This window comes from Aquarana catesbeiana, linkage group LG12 (assembly GCF_042186555.1).
Source record: "Aquarana catesbeiana isolate 2022-GZ linkage group LG12, ASM4218655v1, whole genome shotgun sequence".
Classification (NCBI taxonomy): domain Eukaryota; kingdom Metazoa; phylum Chordata; class Amphibia; order Anura; family Ranidae; genus Aquarana; species Aquarana catesbeiana.
Genome location: NC_133335.1, coordinates 47,784,549 through 47,804,258, shown reverse-complemented (window position 1 = coordinate 47,804,258; position 19,710 = coordinate 47,784,549). Strand labels below are relative to the sequence as shown.

The 19,710-nt window shown below is 42.8% G+C and overlaps 1 protein-coding gene across 4 annotated transcripts in view; it reads left to right on the top strand.

Moving 5' to 3' along the window:
* The window catches only part of GPATCH8 (G-patch domain containing 8), a 121,710-nt gene that overhangs the window by 35,069 nt on the left and 66,931 nt on the right, over positions 1–19,710 (top strand). For 3 of the 4 annotated variants that reach the window (XM_073607712.1, XM_073607711.1, XM_073607710.1), the window contains exon 2: positions 18,520–18,594. In XM_073607712.1, the coding sequence (XP_073463813.1) occupies positions 18,520–18,594 (75 nt within the window). Of the gene's footprint in view, positions 1–18,519; positions 18,595–19,710 lie in introns of those variants that run through there. The other variant, XM_073607713.1, reaches the window with a different exon arrangement.

The window sequence follows — 19,710 nt, the reverse complement described above, 5'->3', positions numbered from 1 at the left end:
TAATTTACAACACCTTACATAATTTACAAAGTTGTATGCTGACGTATGAACCTTTTCGTTTTCGATATGAAACTAGCATGCAAAAAAACAAAATGGACGATCATTTGTCCGATATTCTCATTGTGTGTACAAGGCTTTACCTTGCCTAGTTCTCCACGGTCTGTGTGAAGATGGCCATCTTGGTGGTGATAAGGCTTTGTTACCCAATGTCAAAGCTATCTCGTGATATCTAGTGAAGTAGCAGAGAAGGTACAAGAGGAGCACACTGAATGAAACGGACACGGCAGCTTTCTCCTTAGCAAGAACGACGATGTCCCCAAACCTGACTCCAAGTCTCCCAAGACTGCCATTTAGAAAAGCAGTGCCTTAGATCTTACACTGCAGATATACAGCTATGAGGCTTTAGGCACAGGGGTGCCATGTGCACTCGTAGTAGAAAGCTCACTTCTATTCTGGAAGTGTACAAGGCAACAGGTAGGGGTTTTTTTTGTTTTTGTTTTTTAGTTTGTTTTTTCTTTCCATAGTGCCGCTGAGCCACAATTACCATTTTTCTAGATATACAATGGCGAAAATTATATGATCCCCTGCAGATTTTGTAAGTTTGCCCACTTAGGCCTGGTTAGAATGTGTGGCTGCGGTTTCCAGCATGGGGTTTGGTTTGCATCCCTGTTCACCGGTTCAGGTGCGAATCTGGTCCGTTCTTTTTATGCCTGAACCGGGCCCAAAGACGCACAGGGCCCTTTTAGAATGCTGACCGTGGCCGGCCCTGTACCTGTGTGAACTGGCTCCATTGCGGGCCGGGCAAACTTGCATGCCATATGTGAACCCAGCCTTGCATAGAATTGAAGGGTCTCATTTTGATCATAGGTGTATTTTTAAATGATAGAGACAGAATATGAACCAAAGTCCAGAAAAAAACAAATGATACAAATTTAATAATCGGAGTTGCAGTTCAGTGAGTAAAATAAGTATTTGATCCCCTACCAACCAACAATATTTCTGGCTCTCACAGACTGGCTACAGTATGTGGTACACAAATTGACCCTCTCAATATAAGAAGGTGCTCCTAATGACAACTCGGCATGTGTATAAAAGACACCTGTCCACAGAATCTTTCTTCCATTCAAATCTAACCATCATGGGCTAGACCAAAGAGCTATCAAAGGATGTCGGGGACTAGATTGTAGACCTGCACAAGGGTGGAATGGTCTACAAGACCAGCAAGAAGCTTAGTGGGAAGGAGACAACTGTTGGAGTGATTATTCCCTAACGGAAGTAGTACAAAATAACCATCAATCACCTTTGGTCTGGAACTCCATGATTTTTGGCTCATGGGATAAGGATGATCATGAGCAAAGTGAGGGATCAGCCCAGAACTACATGGGAGGAGCTTGTGAATGATCTCAAGGCAGTTGGGACCACAGTCGCCAAACAAGTAACACAATACGCCATCATGGGTTAAAACCCTGCAGTGCCCGCAAGGTCCCCCTCAAGAAGGCACATGTACAGGCATCTGAAGTTTTCCAGTGATCATCTAAATGATTCAGAGAAGGATTAGGAGAATGTGTTGTGGTCAGATGAGACCAAAATTGAGCTCTTTGCCATGTTTGGAGGAAGAAAAATGCTGACTATGAGCCTAGGGACATCATTTCTCCAGTCAGGCATAGAGATGGACACATTATGCTTTGGGGCGGTTTCTCTGCTAAAGGTACAGGCTGACTGGACGGGGCCATGTATATTGTAAAATCTTGGATGGGAACTTTCTTCCCTCAGCCACAACACTGAAGATGGGTCTTCCAACATGACAATGACCCAAAACTTACTGCCAAGGCAACAAACGAGTGGCTCAAGAAGAAGCACCTTAAGGCCATGGAGTGGCCCAGCCAGTCTCCAGCCCTGTAAGAAGTACAGCCAAAGCTCGTTTGGTTGTACTTCTCCTGTGGATCACAAGAGCGCAGTTCGTTTTGTGACCCGTTTTCAACAGAGAGTGGGCTAAAGTCCGTTCTCTGCTGACTTCAAAGAAGTCAGTCCAGGCTCCGTGTCATCATGACCACAGAGTTGGGATTCGCCAGATCCCTGGACCGACACCCAGCTCAGCCTCTCAGCATGCTGCTGAGAGCCTGAGCCCAGCCGCCCCTGTCCCCTCCACAGTCCAGCGCTCCAGTGAGCTAGAAGAGGGCAGAGCAGATAGATGTGACTGACAGTCTACAGCTCCCTGCTCGGGGAGCTGTGAGAACCGAGTTATTGGCGGTGTTCAACCGCTTGGTTCTCAGTGTTGGAGGCGTCGGGACAGATGCAGCATCTTAGCTTTTTTTTTTTTTTTTTTTTTTTTACATTTTTTTTGTAATCCTAGAAAGAATTTTCCTAGAAAATTCATCAAAGGAGTTGTCAAGAGACTACCATGAAACCTTAAAAATCTAGAGAAGATCTATGTTAAAAAAAAAAAAAGTGGGCCAAAATCCCTCCTGAGATGTGTGTAAATCTGGTAACCAACTACAAGAAATGTTTTGCCTCTGTGCTTGCCAACAAGGGTTTCTCCAAGTACTAAGTCATGTTTTGCTTGGGGATCAAATACTTATTTTACTCACTGAACTGCAACTCTATTCATAACATTTATATCATGCAGTTTTGTTTTTTTTTTTTTTTTTTTTTGAGTTTTTGGTTGAAATTCTGTCTCTATTCTTTAACTGCTTCCCGACCACCTCACGCAGATATACTGCGGCAGAAGGGCACGTACAGCAGATTAACGTACCTGTACATTGCCCTTTAAGAGGCGGCTTGCGGGCGCGCGTGCCAGCCGCAAGCTCAGAGTGTGATACCCACGATCGTCTCATGGAGAGGAAGAATTGGGAAATGCGAATACAAACAAGCATTTCACCGTTTTGCCTAGTGACACCCTGTAATCTGGAGCGATGATCATTGTCGTGTCACACGTAGCCCCTCCCAGTTAGGATCACTCCCTAGGACACACTTAACCCCCATACAGCGCCACCTAGTGGTTAACCCCTTCACTGCCAGTCACATTTACACAGTAATTGATGCATTTTTAATTGCACTGATCTCTGTATAAATGTGAATGGTCCCAAAATCGTGCCAAAAGTGTCTGATCTGTCTACCATAATGTCGCAGTCACGATAAAAATCGTTGATCACTGCTATTACTAGTAAAAAAAAAAATTATCAATAAAAATGCCATAAAACTATCCCTTATTTTGTAGACGCTATAACTTTTGCGCAAACCAATCAAACGCTTATTGCAATTTTTTCTTTTTTACCAAAAATATGTAGAAAAATACGTATTGGCCTAAACTGAGGAAAGATATAGATATATAGAGACGCAGTGCCGAATCGCAAAAAGTGCTCTGGTCTTTGCGCAGCCAAATGGGCCGAGCTTAAGTGGTTAAGATACACTTATGATAAAAAATTTATACACCCTTAAATTCTTTAAGTGTGCAAACTTACAAAATCTTCTTCCCCACTGTAAAAAGGCAAGTGTTCATCTTTTGAGTTCATGTCCACTTTAAACACTTCGGTTCCATGCACACTGGACTTAAAAAAACGTTGATTCTACATGCGTTTGACGTTTTTTTTCACCTGCCTCTAGAAGCACTTCTATTGTGTCCTATGTGTCTTTGCACATTATGACTACTACAGGCGTTTTCTGTCAGGGACGTTCAGAGGCAGAAAAAAAAACCCCTTCTGGAGAAGTTTAGGAGCTGTAAAAACGTCAGTCTCTCCTAAACTCCTTTTCTCTTCTGAACGTCAAGTTTCAACTTTTTTTACTAAAAAAAAAAAAAAAAAAGTGTGTCACTTTACATAATTTCCTGGCTTTTGCAGAGGGACGTGTAGTGCAAAAAAAGCCTATAAACTAAATGCTCTTAACCACTTCCGGACCGCCGCACGCTGATGTACATCCAAAGTTTGTCGGCGGATATCATTGTTATGGCAGCAGCCAGCTGCCATAACCCCGGTATACCTTTTTTTTTTTTTTTTTTTTGTGCGGCGGCCGGCTTTCTGATAAAAGTGGTCCCTGCGGCAGATTCGGCGTGAGATCGCTTATCGGTGGCAGGAGAGGGCCCCCCTCCCGCCGCGATCCGGTGCCCTCCGCCGCTTATCGGAGCCGCCGGTAGCGGCAGAGGCTATCGTGTCCGTCTCCCTTCTGTGCCTGGAGACGAGTGAGGCTAAGATGGCACCCACTTGTCTCCATGACACTGCTGGGCGGAAGCGACGTCAAAACGTCACTTCTGCCCATGCCTCTTAAAGGCATATTTTTTTTCAATTTCCTTTTTTTTTAAATGGTGTGGGTTTTTTTTTTTTTTTTTTTTTTTTTTTTTTTCCCCATTTTAGTGTAAATATGAGATCTGAGGTCTTTTTGACCCCAGATCTCATATTTTAGAAGTCCTGTCATGCTTTTTGTTCTATTACAAGGCATGTTTACATTCCTTGTAATAGGAATAAGTGATCCATTGTTTTATTTATTTTTACACTGTTTAAAAAAAAAAAAAAAAAAAATTTTAAATCCCCCCCCCGTCCCCCCCGTCCCCACGAGCTCGCACGCAGAAGAACGCATACGCGAGTAGCGCCCGCATATGAAACCACACATGTGAGGTATCGCCGCGACCGGTAGAGCGAGGGCAATGATTCTAGCCATAGACCTCCTCTGTAATGCAAAACATGCAACCTGTAGAATTTTTTTAAACGTCGCCTATGGAGATTTTTGAGGGTAAAAGTTTGATGCCATTCGACGAGCGGGCGCAATTTTGTAGCGTGACATGTTGGGTATCAATTTACTTGGCGTAACATATTTCACAATATAAAAAAAATTGGCCTAACTTTACTGTTGTCGTTTTTTGAATTAAAAAAAAAAAGTGAAATTTTTTTCCCAAAAAAAGTGTGCTTATAAGACCGCTGTGCAAATACGGTGCCAAAAAAAGTATTGCAACGCCATTTTATTCTCTAAGGTGTTAGAAAAAAAAACATATATAATGTTTGGGGGTTCTAAGTAATTTTCTAGCAAAAAATACCTGTTTTAAACACGTAAGCACCTAAAATCCAAAACGAGGCTGGTCCTTAAGTGGTTAAACAGACTCACCTAACTTTGTACAATATGCTTTCAATTTGCATCTTTTATGCCACGTTTTTAAGCTAAAAAAAACGTTGACGTTTTTTCTGCTCCTAGTGTGCATGGAGCCTTCAGCTTAAACATAATGCAGACATCTGGTTGCCAGGGCCAGCAGTCCCCATTTTTATAGAGTAGATGCAGTGATGATTGTATGTTGCACTCCACTCAGACCAAATAAGGGGTTTATTTGGTTTGCACAGTCCTTGCATTGACTTGACTTGATTATCCATGTGGAGATCTCAGTGCAAACAAGGACAGTCTGGGAATGTGTAGCTGGGAAAGACGAGGAGGAGCCAAAAGATTTCCAGGGAATAGCTCATTTATTCTTATACCACATTAATTGTAAATGGAAGCCTGATTGCTATAGCCAGCTTTTCCTCCTCCTCCTCCCCAGTTTGTTTTTTTTTTTTTTTTTAAATCTGCATTGAGGTTTTCAGGATGCTTTCCTCACTGCGGCATCAGCAATCGCTGTTCTAAATGATAAATTGCCATTTTTCAGAGCTGAACCAGAATGCCGTTTTTCAGCTCAGCTCTGATGGCTGTACTGAAGATATCTTCTCGTATAGAGAATTTTATAGAACATGTTTCAGCTCTGATCAAGACATGATTATTTTAAATAACCACACAGGAACAGGCACCGATTTGAACCCAATTGAAATCAATGTTTTAATGTTATATAATTTAAACCAAGTTTGTCACAAAACGTCACCTAAAAGACTAATGGAGCAATTAGAGCCCTCACAGTGTATATTTGGCTGCATCCAGGTCGTTTTCCATGCTGTGCAGGATAGGCAAATAAAAGCTTCGACTTGGCTTTGACACTGCCCCGTTATCCTACAAGGCTATTTGGCCAATAAAAGGCACCCTGTGCATTGACTGCTGGTCCCCAGATTGGATGCCCTCGTCGTTCTGTGGTTTTGGTGAAGGAAACCTGTTCTGAGTCAATGTTTATGGCTGTCGTCACTGGTTGTCTCTTCCTGAAAATTCCTAGTTCTCATTCTGGCTCTGTGACGTCACTAGTTTTTGAGCTACTGACCCCAAACCTTTGCTCCTAGTTTTTATGCTTGTAGCCAGTTAGTGACTCCAAATGTTTTGAAGACGAATCTATAAGAGCTAGTTCAGATGGATGAATGAGGGCGACTGCCTCTACCACTCTGTGCTATGACTGCATACAAACGTAACTATTGGCTGTAGCCAGTTTTTTTGCGGCTAGAACTGATGTCCCTGGACCCTGACTGTCTGCCTACATAACCTGTCAGAGTCCCTAATCGCATGTAAAGACCCTTTCACACACGCGTGATCTGATCAGGTCCGCCTGTTGGTATTTCAGGCGGACCTGATTGGTCCATGTATCCAAATTGACTGGCAGCTTACCTCCCATCTGCGAAAAAACAACTGGAAAAGGATCAGTCTATGTCCGTGTGGGCAGATTAGAAGGTAGTTGGGTGTAAAGGGATAGCCAGTCCGTTTACACCCGACTGCCCCTAGAGCATAGCAGGCTCAGTCCATGTCCGACTCTGCATAAACTGAGCAGTCTTGGAGTGGTCACTCACCCGTTTTGCTCAGTAGGGGATCATCTGACAGATCCCCTGCTGAGCAAAGCGAATCCGCCCTATGTGAAAGGGACCTAACTGTTTGGATTTCATGCAAACAGCAGTGGTAACTACAAATCCAGCCATGCAGCCACTGGCTGTGGCTGTTCACACACACCACAAACACCATTTGCATTTAGCTAGTTGCTACACTGTCAATCTCTGCTTCTCCACGGCGGCCACCCGCAGTCCCCTGTGTGATTGAAGCCTAAGGCTGGCCATAGATGAGTCCAGGTTTTTTTTTTTTTTTTTTCAGCCAGCACATTGAACGAAAAAACTGACCAGATTTTCCCATCAACACATTTGAGGTGTATGTGGGGAATCCTCCTTGCTATGTCTTTGTATTCTTTGTCAAAAGACATTGATCAGCTCTGTAGTCTATAGTCTGCAGATTTTTTTTCAATGGGGGAGAAACAAGTTGATTGGCGGCTGACTGAACAGAAGTTGTACAGGGATCAAAATTTGGCCTGTCCTTGCTGAATTGGGCCCCTTACAATGGCTCCATTGGCGTCCGCCTGCTCAGTGGGGAATCTGTCCGCTGATCCCTGATGAGAAGGAGGATGGCTGGTCTGTGTCTACTTAGTTTATGCAGAGCAGATACAGCCCGCACTCCTCTATGGGAGGTCGGATGTAAATGGCCTGCCTGTGAAAGGGCCCCTAACATTGTAGAAAGGTGGCCAGCATTGGCTGATGAGATGAGGCCATGAGAAAAAGTGAGTGGACTCTATGGTTTTGCCAGTGGGCCCAATGGCTTCTGGAAGCTCCTAAGCAGAATACAAATTAAGCTGCGTGTACTTAAAGAGGTTTTAAGATTTTGGTGAATAGTGTGCCTCTGCATCAATCACATCTGAGTAATAAGACAGGAGTGATTCCTTCCATAGTATACACTGACCAAAAAACATGTGGATACCCCCTCCAAAATGAGTTCAGGAATTTCACCTGCACCATCAGAATCAGAAAATTTAAGTATATAGCTATGCAGTTTCCATTGACAGTCATTTGCAGTTAAATTGGTTGTGCACCTTGTTGGAATATATTGGAAAATTGATTGCAAGCCAGGTTTTCTTATCCAGTACCTGACCTTACAAACACTTTTTTGACTGAACACAAATGTCCACGGACACCCTCCAAAATCTTATGGAAAGCATTCCCAGAAAAGTGGAGGCTGTTTAGCTAAATGGGGGTTGGTGGCAACTTCATGGTTTTGGGATGGGATGTCCAACAAGCTCATGTAAGAGCGGTCAGGTGTTGTCCAAATGGTAAACATGAGGGCCTGGACTTGCTGTTGCTTACAACTGTGTACCAGATAGCTGCTCAAGTGGCACCACAAGAGAAATATGGGTTTGCAGCTCCTGGTCTTGTCAAAACAGAGGTTGAACCTGACTTTCTGTATTATAGGTAGAGGTCGACCGATATGGGTTTTTCTCTGGCCGATGCCGATGCCGATATTTAGAAATCGCAGTGGCCGATGGCCGATATGTGATGCCGATTTTTTTGGGCCGATATATTAGGCCGATTTTTTTTTTTTTTTTTTTTTTTTCCCCTTCATCTCATAAAATCTAACATTTAGACCCCTTTCACACTGGGGCTTTTTTCAGGCGCTTTTGGGCTAAAAATAGCGCCTGTAAAGTGCCTGTAAAACGGCTCCCCTGCAGTCTCAGTGTGATATCCCGAGAGCTTTCACACTGAGGCGATGCGCTGGCAGGATGTTAAAATAAAGTCCTGCAAGCAGCATCTTTGGAGCGGTGTATACCACCACTCCTGCCCATTGAAATGAATGCACACCGCTGCCAAAGCGCCTGCAAAGCGTTTCGGCAGCGGCGCTTCAGGCGCGCATTTAACCTCTTCCTCGGCTGCTGCTGGGTGATAAGCTCCCCGCTAGCAGCCGAATAGCGCCGCTAAAATGACGGTAAAGCGCCGCTAAAACTAGCAGCGTTTTACCGTCAACGCATGCCCGCTCCAGTGTGAAAGCAACCTAAAGTGATACAGAATTTTTTTTTACATTTAAACATTTATTAAACAAAACAAACCTCCAATCAGTTCACTTGTATGTAGAATTTAGATTAAAAAAAATATAAAAAAAAAACTATATCTTAAAAATTAATACACAAAAACAGGTAATCAAAACTTTTGGACAAAAAAAAATGGGCTAACTTTACTGCTTAGTTTTTTTTTTAAAATTTATTAGTGTATTTTTTTTTTAAATTGCGTTTGAAAGACCGCTGCGCAAATACCGTGTGACATAAAATATTGCAACAACCGCTATTTTATTCCCTAGGGTCTCTGCTAAAAAAAATATATATAATGTTTGGGGGTTCTAAGTGATTTTCTAGCAGAAAATACAGGATTTTTACTTGTAAGCAACAAGTGTCAGAAAAGATTTAGTCTTTAAATGGTTAAACTGAAAACTTCTCCACGGAGTTCAGTCTATTGATAAAAAAGAACTTGAAGAGATACAAATGTATCTTCTTATCAGACTTGGCAGGCTGCCCAGAGGAGGAGAGAAGATAACTTTCAGGCAACTTGCATTGACTTATATTACAGAAGTCATTTGCAAGTCACGGCTGAAGTTATAATCGGCCTTTTTTATCAGCACAATCGGCCGATGCCGATTAAGTAAAAAACGCCAAATATCGGCCGATATATCGGCCGGCCGATATATCGGTCGACCTCTAATTATAGGACCCTAAAAATAGGTCTGATTTCAGTTGAAAGTGCTAATCTTTGCTGCATTTGGGAATGTCTTGGCCCTAGCCCAACGTATAACCTTGTACAAAGGCCCACTGCGTTCAAAAAATGCCCCTGATCAAGTCTGGTACAAACCTTTCAGCTGCTGTAAGTATAGGTGTTTGTGAAATGTCAGCGAGACGCAGGGCATCGTTTCGATTTGGAGGCTTAGGACATGCATGCTTCAATTCCACCCCCCTCCCCGTTACGTGACTGTGAAAATTGTAAAAGCGGGCTTAGTCATGTGAGTTTTTAATTGCTGTCTTCGTAAAATCTTTTTTTTTTTTTTCCTTTTTACCACTCTCCCATCCGCCCTCCCTTCTTTTTTTTCTTTTTTGCCCTTTTTAGCTCAGTGATCAGACTCTTGTACACACTGTGAGGTAAAAGGTCATCGTCCACAAGAGCTTGAATGCTTGTTATGAGAGAAATAAAGAGGCCACAATTGCGGTTTGTGGTCACTAACTTAGGACATGCAAGTAGGTCCACAGTGGGAGTTCTCCTATTTCTCTGAAGACAGGTTCCCTGTACAATTTAAGCAGCTAAATGCACCTGAAATAAAAATATATGAACTGTTGTGCCTGTCAGAGTTTTTTGTAATAAAATTCAATTAGTCTTATGGCCAAGTCACCCCCTGCCAGATGGCATAGCCAGGTGTGGGATCCCCTCTGCTGTCACAGCAGTACCTGGACATCTCAACTTTGTTGCAGATACAGTAAAGGAGAAGCGGCACACCTAAAGAGGAGCTCCAGTCGGTTTTCTGAAAATAGAAGTCAGTAGCTACAAAAACAAACACCGGATCCAGTACTTTGCTCACCTCAGGGGCTGTTGAGGGCCATGTTTGGTCCTCCGCACCAGCATATTAACTGTGGGCACCTGGCTGTGACACCTTGCGGCTTCGCTACATAGTGAATGGTCAAACACCTCCCCCCCCCAAATAAAATTTAAATTTAAAAAGAGGCGCGGGGGAGGAAGCCTTAAAGCGGAACTTCCCCTTTGGGTTGGACTTCTGCTTTAAGGGCTTGTTTTTGCTAGCAGAAATCCCCTCTGAAAATTGATCTGCGATGGATCAGAGGGAAGTTGACAGGCAGCTGGGAGGTTCAGAGCCTATTTTAAAGAATATTTCCTGGCATCAGCATGTTATGTAGTTAAATTAATCCAGCTTGGACAAACGGGACTATATACCATACCTGACCAATGCTGCTGGAAATCGCTGAAGTGCACACTGCTACTCCAGTGATTTCCACTTTCGGATCCCATGCTGAATGACTGGCCCTGTTGCATTGTGAACACAGGTGTGATTGCATGAGGTGGAAAGCATGATGTCAAAGCCCCACCTCTGTACCTGCTCCAATCGGAATGCTTTTCAGAAATGCAAAGTGTTCTCTGAACGGTGCCTGTGCCAAGCAGCTTCTCCTGTAAGCAGCAGTAGGCAGACCTGGAAGTGGAGATCACACGAGTAGCGGCATCTACTTCAGTGATTTGCAGCTTCCAGCGGTGTCGGCCAGGTATATCACTCGCATGCATGCATTCATACGTACAGTTGTGCTCAAAAGTTTGCTTACCCTGCCAGAAATGGTGAAATTTTGGCATTAATATTGAAAATATGACTGATAATGCCAAAAAACTCTTAAGAATAGCAATCACGTGAAGCCATTTATTATCACATGGTTTTTGGATCCTTTTTACATTATAACAAATCACCCAAATGGCACTGATAAAAAGTTTACATACCCTTGAATGTTTTGCCTTAGTACAGATACAGAAGGTGGTGCACACACAGGTTAAAATGGCAATTAAAGGTTATTTTGCCACAATCCCAATTGGTGTCTGTGTATAAATAGTCAATGAGTTTGTTAGCTCTTTTCTACCTCCATGGGGAGGTAGAAAAGAACGGTCAAAAAAACCTGTGTAACAAGGTAATGAAACTTTACAAAGATGTAAAAGAATCTTTGTAAAGTTTCAAATATAACTTTACAAAGATCTAAAAGAATCTAAAAAGATATCCAAAGCCTTGAATATGCCAGTCAGTACTGTTCAATCACTTAAGAAGTGGAAAATTTGGGGATCTTTTGATACCAAGCCAAGGTCAGGTGGGTCAAAGATTTCAACACCTGCCACAGGAATTGTTTTGGATACAAAGAAAAACCCACAGGTAACCTCAGGAGAAATGCAGGCTGCTCTGGAAAAAAATGGAGTGGTTGTTTTTAAGGAGCACAATACGTTGATACTTGAACAAAAAGAGCTGCCTGGTCAATTTGCCAGAAAGAAGCCTTTACTGTACAAGTTCCACAAAAAAGCCTGGTTACAATATGCCCAACACCTTGACCTGCCCATTGGACTTATTTTTTTTTTTTTTTTTTTGTGGCATTCTGGCACCTCAGCCATGCAGCTCTTTTTTTTTTTTTTTGTTCAAATATCGTTGAATTGAGCGCATTAAAAACAACCACACTGTCTTTTTGGAGAGCAGCCTGTATTTCTCCTGCTGTTATCTGTGGGTTTTTCTTTGTATCCTGAGCAATTCTTCCGCCAGTTGTGGCTGCAACCTTTCTTGGTCTACATGACCTTCGCTTGGTATCAAAAGAGCCCCTAATTTTCCACTTCTTAATAAGTGATTAAACAGTACTGGCATATTCAAGGCTTTGGATATCTTTTTATATCCTTTTCCATTTTGTAAAGTTTTATTACCTTGTTACGCAGGTCTTTTGACTGTTCTTTTCTACCTCCTCGTGGCTTAGTGTCTAGCTATCCATGTGAGAGCTAACAAACTCATTGGCTATTTATACACAGACGCTAGTTGTGATTTAAAAAGCCACAAATGTGGCAAATTGACCTTTTTAATTGCCATTTTAACCTGTGTGTGTGTGTACGCCACCTTCTGTGTCTGTGCCAAGGCCAAACATTCCAGGGTATGTAAACTTTTTATTAGGGTCATTTGGGTGATTTCTGTAATGATTTAAAAAGGATCCAAAAAACGTTGCAGTAATAAATGGATTCATGTGATTGCTATCCTTTAAAAGACCAGTTTTCTGGCATGATCAGTCATATTTTCAATATTGATGCCAAAATTTCACAATTTCTGCCAGGGTATGCAAACTTTTGAATGAATACATACATACCTTCCAGCTGGTGCCTGGAATTATTCTTGAAAGGCCTGTACTACAGCGGTTGCAGCACTGCCCTATATACTTGAAGTCCAGTTCCCATGTAGGTGCTCTTATGCAGGTGACTACGAGGGGCTGATATAATTATTTTAAGGTACTTACACAAGTTGCATTAAAAAATACATTTATATATTGGTGGATTTTCAATGATCTTGATGAAGACCCTGGGGGATGAGAGCTGGAAGCATGCTTATCTGAAGGTATACCAGGGTGCCATCATGTATTTAACATCGGAAAACATTGCAGCCTCTCCTCCCACTCAGTACATTGTTTCTGAATGTTTTTACAAAAGGGCAATTGCTTGATGTGCTAAAATGAATTTCTAGCAGTGCTGGCAATGGATCAACACACGGGCCGATTCCGATGATCAATGGGCTTCTCCACCTTAAAACTGCAGCAGAAAAACTCCTTCGGCAAGCAGTGGCGCGGCCAGTTATGTACCCTGTATGAATGTATGGTTGACACCACTGCTGTTCGTATGGAACTGCTCATCCTTAGTAGTATGCCTGAATAGGGGCTCTGACCGGGCCCTGGATGCAGGCAGATTGGGTCAGAGTCTGGCACTTCTGGCTGCAGATGACTGTCTGGTTTGAGTGCGGCCATAGCACGGAATGCTGCTGCGACCAGAGATTGTGTTTAGCTGTATATGAACACAGAAGCCTATTTGTCCATCTGAATCAGGCCTAGGAGTTGCAACCTAAGTCGTGGGGTGTGTGTGTGTGTGTGTTTGGTTTTTTTTTTTTTTTTTTTCCCTGTCCCAATGGTTTTCCATTGGCACTGCCATTGCAGCTTTGCGAAATGTATCTATTTGCCCTGCTGAGACTTTCTTTTTTTTTTTTCTGGGTAGTTCCTTGATGCATCCCCTTGCTGCTGACGGTTATCAGAAAGCTGTACTCAGTTATTTGTCTTGTCAGCTTCATGCCACCTGGAAAAGCCTCCTGGCCATATTGCTTAAATGATTAGTTGCTTAAGACACAACTCCACCCAAACCCAGGAACATCAATTCCCAACAAGTATTTGCAGAGCATTTATTCATGAATAGTTTTCTTGAACCCCTCGATGTAGCCTTGAGCTCCAGTCTGTTCTTGGTGAGTGCAGATCTTACTGGCAGTGCTTCGTGTTTTTATACAATTTGTCTGGGAGGCTTTAGTGGACATGAACAAGTACAAGTTGCATTAGAGCTGGTTAAATACAGAATTCCTATTTAAGTATTGTATGTACCAGTCCCAGATGGTATCTGAAATGTGCTTTAAAGCTCTAAATCATGTTAATATAACTCCAGTTGTATCCAATCCTGCCGTTGAAGGTCCTTGTTCTGGCACTTCCTGGTAAAGGATGACACCTGTTGTGCTTGTGCTTTGTCACCCTATTACCCGCACCCCTGGTAAAGTCTACACATGCCGACACACGTACAGGCCTGGTCCACCATTGTCGCTATCGTGAAGACAGTCCTGCTGAGATGGGGGTGGGGGATGGGGTTCAGAAACAAGCCTCTCCATGACTGCGCGGAGAAGCGAAGCAAAGAAGTTCTGTTCTTTCTGCTGCCGACTGTGAGACAAGGTGGGGGTGGAGACGACGGGGTGCCGCAGCTGCGGGAGAGGTAAGACTGCCACAAGAAATGACCTGGCGGGCATGATTCTGCCAGCAGACCTTGTGTTTGACAACTGCAATATATTGTGCACAAACAGGTGGAGCTGAACGAACCTGTAGAGAATATCATGGTGTGGACTCTTGACTTTTTAAAGTGTGCATCTCTTCAAATGTTTGCACAAGGAGCGCAAGGAAAACCCTTCAAGAAGGAAAATCTAATTTTGGAAGTAAATCGCAATCTAGAGCAGGGGTAGGCCACCTGTGGCCCATCCAGCTGTTGCAGAACTAAAAGTCCCATCATGCCTCTGGGAATAATTGTAACTGCCAGCCTTGCCTCGTGGGAAATGTAGTTCCACAACAGCTAGAGGGCCCCAGGTTGCCTATCCCTGATCTAGAGGGTAAGCATGGCATGACATTTTTTCCTTTTTAAACCTCCGGGTCCCAAAAACAAAACCCAGATTGCGAGCATGTTGAAGCCATCTGCAGAGGCTGATCCTGTACATCTTTGAAAAATAGACGTCTTCATAGTTTTAATTGTCGAGTGGGTGGCTGAGTTCACATGTCGTGCACAAACACAATGTGTACGGAGGAAATAGAGCCAGCTGCCGTGTCCTCAGTCATCCTATCCGAGGGGGGGGGGGTCTTAAAGTGTGCTCGTCGGCAAAGGATAGGGATGGAAGCACTGTGAATGAACGTACTGCTTGGTGACCTTCTACAGGCAGCTAATCCTCACCCCCCCCCACCACCACCACCACTGGGCATCATTTATCTCTGAATAGACTATATGGCAGTCAATTGGTTGCCAGTACAATGTGCATTTAGCGCAATGATGAGATTTTTGCCATTGTTATGCAGCTAATATGTTTACCTTGGGGAATAATGATGGAGGCAGTCACTGTAGCACTAGGTTCTACATCCTGCCTATTCATAATTGTAATGGATATTGATCGGGAAGGATGGTCATTTGGGCTACATATACAGCTCTGTTTTTATATTCAGATTTGATTTAGAATAATCTATATTCCACCACTGTGTGCATAATTTAAGTAAAAAAAAATTGTGAGCGCTAATGTGTGAGTAGAGGGTCCCTTTGGTATAAGCTGCATGCCAAAAGATCGATAGAGATGTAAATCACTAAAATATCCTTCCTGGTTGTGAATGGATGTAAAGTGTGTATCTAAACCCAAAACCACAACTGCAATATATTGGTTTACTAGTGATGGCTGCATTCATATTATAATATTTATTTTTTTGTAATCTTTCAAGCTTCTTTTTGCTTTTTTATGTTCACATGGTATTCCTTCAAATCGCAGCCTTCCTGTCCCTGGGGGTCTGACACTCCTCCAAGGGAGCCATGGTTGTCATACTGGGCTGCTCTCCTTTTATATGGACTACAGACACGTCCATATCTCCATTGCATGAGGGGGGGATCAATTGGTAGATTATAAGAAGATTGCTAGGAAGAAACGGACAAGAGCTTTATGTGTGTGTGTGTGTATATGTATGTATGTATGTATGTGTGTGTGTGTGTGTGTGTATATATATATATATATATATATATATATATATATATATATATATATATATATATATATATATATATATATATATATATATATATATAATTTATTTTATCTCCCCCACCCCCCAATGTATGATATAAAATGCCTGGTTGATCCTGCCTGTTCCTGTGTCCCCCTGTGTGTACTGACCACGGTAATCATGGCTGCTGATCACTGTGGTCAGTTTACATGCCTCCATCATCCTGTTGCTTTGTCCTTTCTCCCCCCCCCCCCCCGCCTTCTCAGTTCCTGTGTGTGAGCCGCCCTACCCCTTCTATCTCTGTTCCGAGCGGCAGTAAAGTTACTTGTTCACAATTACTGCCAGCCCCTCTGTTAGGACAAAATGTACTATATAGTATATGTACTTTTTTTTTTTTCTCTCTCTCTCTAAATGCCTCCTTTCACGTTGCCGATCTGCAGTCACGTGACCCGGCAGACGTCGGAGGGAGATCTCCGCTCCTCCCTCTTTAGTGCATAGATTGGAGAAGCAGATCGGCGGGCAGTCACATGACCGCTGATTGGCAAGGTGAAAAGGTATTTAGAAGAATTTTTTTTTAAAAAGCACATATTATATAGTACATTTTGTCCTAACAGAGGGGCTGACAGTTATTGTGAGCACTGCCTTTACTACCCCTTTAATTCTAAGAACTGTAAGCTGCAATCATTTTTGCATTTTTGTTCTCGGGTTTTGTTATCCTTTAATAATACACAACCCATATTTCCAAACCCTTCTGTTTTTGTGAGCCGCGGGTGCACATTCAGAATCTGTCACATGACTTTTCATTAGACTACATGTCTCGGGGACTATAGCACCTTGGCACCAGTGAGTGAAAAGGCGGAGTGGATGTCATGCAGCATGTTTTAGGCCCCTTTCACACTGGGGCGGTTTGCAGGCGTTATTGCGCTAAAAATACCGCCTGCAAACTGCCCCAAAACAGCCTCCGCTGTTTGTTCAATGTGAAAGCCCGAGGGCTTTCACACTGAAGCGGTGCTCTGGCAGGAGAAGAAAAAATCTCCTGTCAGCCGCATCTTTGGAGCGGTGAAGGAGCGGTGTATTCACCACTCCTTCACCGCTCCTGCCCATTGAAATCAATGGGACAGCGCGGCTATACCGCGGCTATAGCGGTGCTATACGAGTGGATTTAACCCTTTTTTGGCCGTCAGCGGGGGGTTAAAACCGCACCGCTAGTGGCCGAATACTGCGGTAAAACAGCGCTAAAAATAGCGCTGTTTTACCGCCGACGCCCCCTACCGCCCCAGTGTGAAAGGGGCCTAAGTGAGGTAAAGGCTGTATTTTAGGCTCATCAGGTGTGCGATGGCACGCTCCATTGTAGTTTGGGAATCCAGCTGGTGTCAGTGGGGGATAGGAGCCTGGGGATGGGCCTTGATTTTGCTTTTGAGCAGATTCATTGAAGGTGAATGCAAGAGACATATTGTGATGTGTTTAAATGGCATTAGAGTCCTTCCCACTTTCACATGCCCTTAATTTATGAACTCCAACATAATGGTTGCCAGTGGCTATAATCGCATGAAAAATCCGACATGCTGGTTGTACATTGAATCGATTTGGGTACAATCAGCCTGTCCATAGATGGTTAGAATCAAGGCCAGTCCCTGCTGAACCGGCCAAGTTTCGAATCCATCGGCTTTAGGTTGATCCTGTAAATATCCCTATGTTGGAAAATGTGTTATCTCTGTAAGTATGGCTTCTAGGAAACATCTTTTAAATGCATTATCTACCTCAGTTGAAATCTCCCATTTCATCAAACTGCAGTCTCAATGTAGTCTTGGAGCTCATGGCCGTTTGGTTTTCTTTCTACCTAAAGGCAAAGCAGGCTAGGAAGAAGCTTTTGCTGCAATTTTTGCCTTTAAGCGCTGCTGCGTTCAATTGCAAGATCCTGCGTTTGACAGCAATGTCCTTGTGCACAAGCCCTTATTTAGAGCAGCTAATGGTACGTGGCTTTTGTGATGCACACAATGATTATATAGCTGGTATAAAATGTCTGTCATTTAATGTACTTTTGTAATCAACAGTGCAATTAAAGCCTGACTCCATCCTTTTGTGAGCATCCCTAGGATCCTGCCCTATACTATAAAATGGTGTGTGTGTGTGTGTGTGTGTGTGTGTGTGTGTGTGTGTGTGTGTGTGTGTGTTTTTGTTTTTTTTTTTTTTTTTTTTTTTTGTCCCAAGAATTTTTACTCTCCCAAGTTCTCATTGCTCAATGTCTCTGCAAGGCATCAAACTTTTAGAGCACATACTGTCCACATCATTGAACTGTTAGGTAGTATTCAGTTGTCCTGGTAAAGTGGCAGAGCCAGGTACAGGCTTGGCTTCCAGCTGGTTACGTGACAAGTAGGGACTTCCTAATTTATTTTTTTTTTTTCTGGCATCCACAATGGGCAGCTTTCATTGCTGTGTAAAACAGTGCTTATGTTATGATGTGTGAGCGCTGTTCTATGCAACATCGTCCTATGAGCCAAACCTGTGTGATCATCCCCAGGAGGTGTGTCATTAACAGCTGGGGCTTACATGGAGTAGGTCCAAAGATGCCAATGGACAGAGGGGTGAGCAGAGGAGCGTGGAGAGGGTAAGTAATGCTTGCCAAATTTTTGTACAGAATAGTTTTAAAAGAAAAAAAAAATCCTGAAGATGAGATGATATCTGTCGAGTTGGGTCAGAATCTGCTTTTTGAAGTAAATGTTTAAGCGATGATTCATGATGCTCTGGGGTTTATCCTTAATTTTCTGTGTTCTTTCTCTGTGTAGGGTAACCACTTTGACCAATATGAGGATGGACAGTTGGAGATTGAACAGGCCTCTTTGGACAAGCCCATTGAATCGGTAAGACGGTGCATTTTGGTCAGGCTTCATATTCTTTGTATCTTTTTTTTTTTTTTTTTCTTTTTACTTGCCCAGTGAGACAGACTTTTAGAAGATGTAGGAGTCCAGCTTAAAGCAATCATTGGTGGTTTTTAATTTTATTTTTACGGTTTTATTTTGATTTCTTTTGTTTTATTTTGCTTTGCAAACTGTATAACATTCTTACATATTGAAAAGGCCTTGCAATATCCAGCAGGCCTTTGGAAGTCAAGGGGCAATGTATCCTGGCCCTTTGCATGAGAGGTTAGAAGCGTACTCCATTTGTATTCGCATAGCCTAGAGAATAGGTGGACTTTTTAACGCCAGTTTTGGCACCATCCACCTGTTTTGTTTTTAAAGTGGACGTGTCAGCTGCACATGGAGAGGTAGCCATCTTGGAAGTTTAAGCAGTATTCATTCTGCACGTTTTGTAGAAGTCAGGGTTTTGACTAATGCAGAACTTAAACTTACAAGTGGCCGTCTGCTTGGTGTGTAGCAAGTTACAGGTCCACTTTAAGTGAAATGCACATTGACGCTCAGCTGGGACTTGCAGTCGTTTAAACTGTGGAGGTGATTAGGGTTCAATTTGTTTGTTTTCTGTGAGCTGTGCAATGCCTTACAATCAACTTTTTTTTTTTTTTTTTTTTTTTTTTCCTCTCATTTTTATGACCTTATTAAAGATGGATATGCGTGTGTGGTTCTTTTTCTTTTTTTTTTTTCTTTTTTTTTTTTTCTGCAACGTTGCAAAGAGCTGATGTAGAAAGGTAGTCCCCAGTTATGTAGTGTATGAAAGTATCATAGTAAGTTTTTCTCTATCCCAGTGCCCACCTTTTATCCCTTAATATTAAAAGGAACTTATTTTCAAATCTAATTGGGGAAGGCTTAAAGTAAAACTCTTTGTAAGAAAAATTAGCTTGAATAATGGGCCCCATGTCTGTTCAATGTATCAAAAATCCATCCGACACCACTGGGAACTTTTGAAGTCCTCCGACAACTGGGAATGGAAAGAGCAGGCACAAATCTCTCCAACAGTGCAGCTTGGCCTTAGCGGCTGATCATCAGCTAAAACCATCAGGCTGATGACTTAAGACTCGGTTG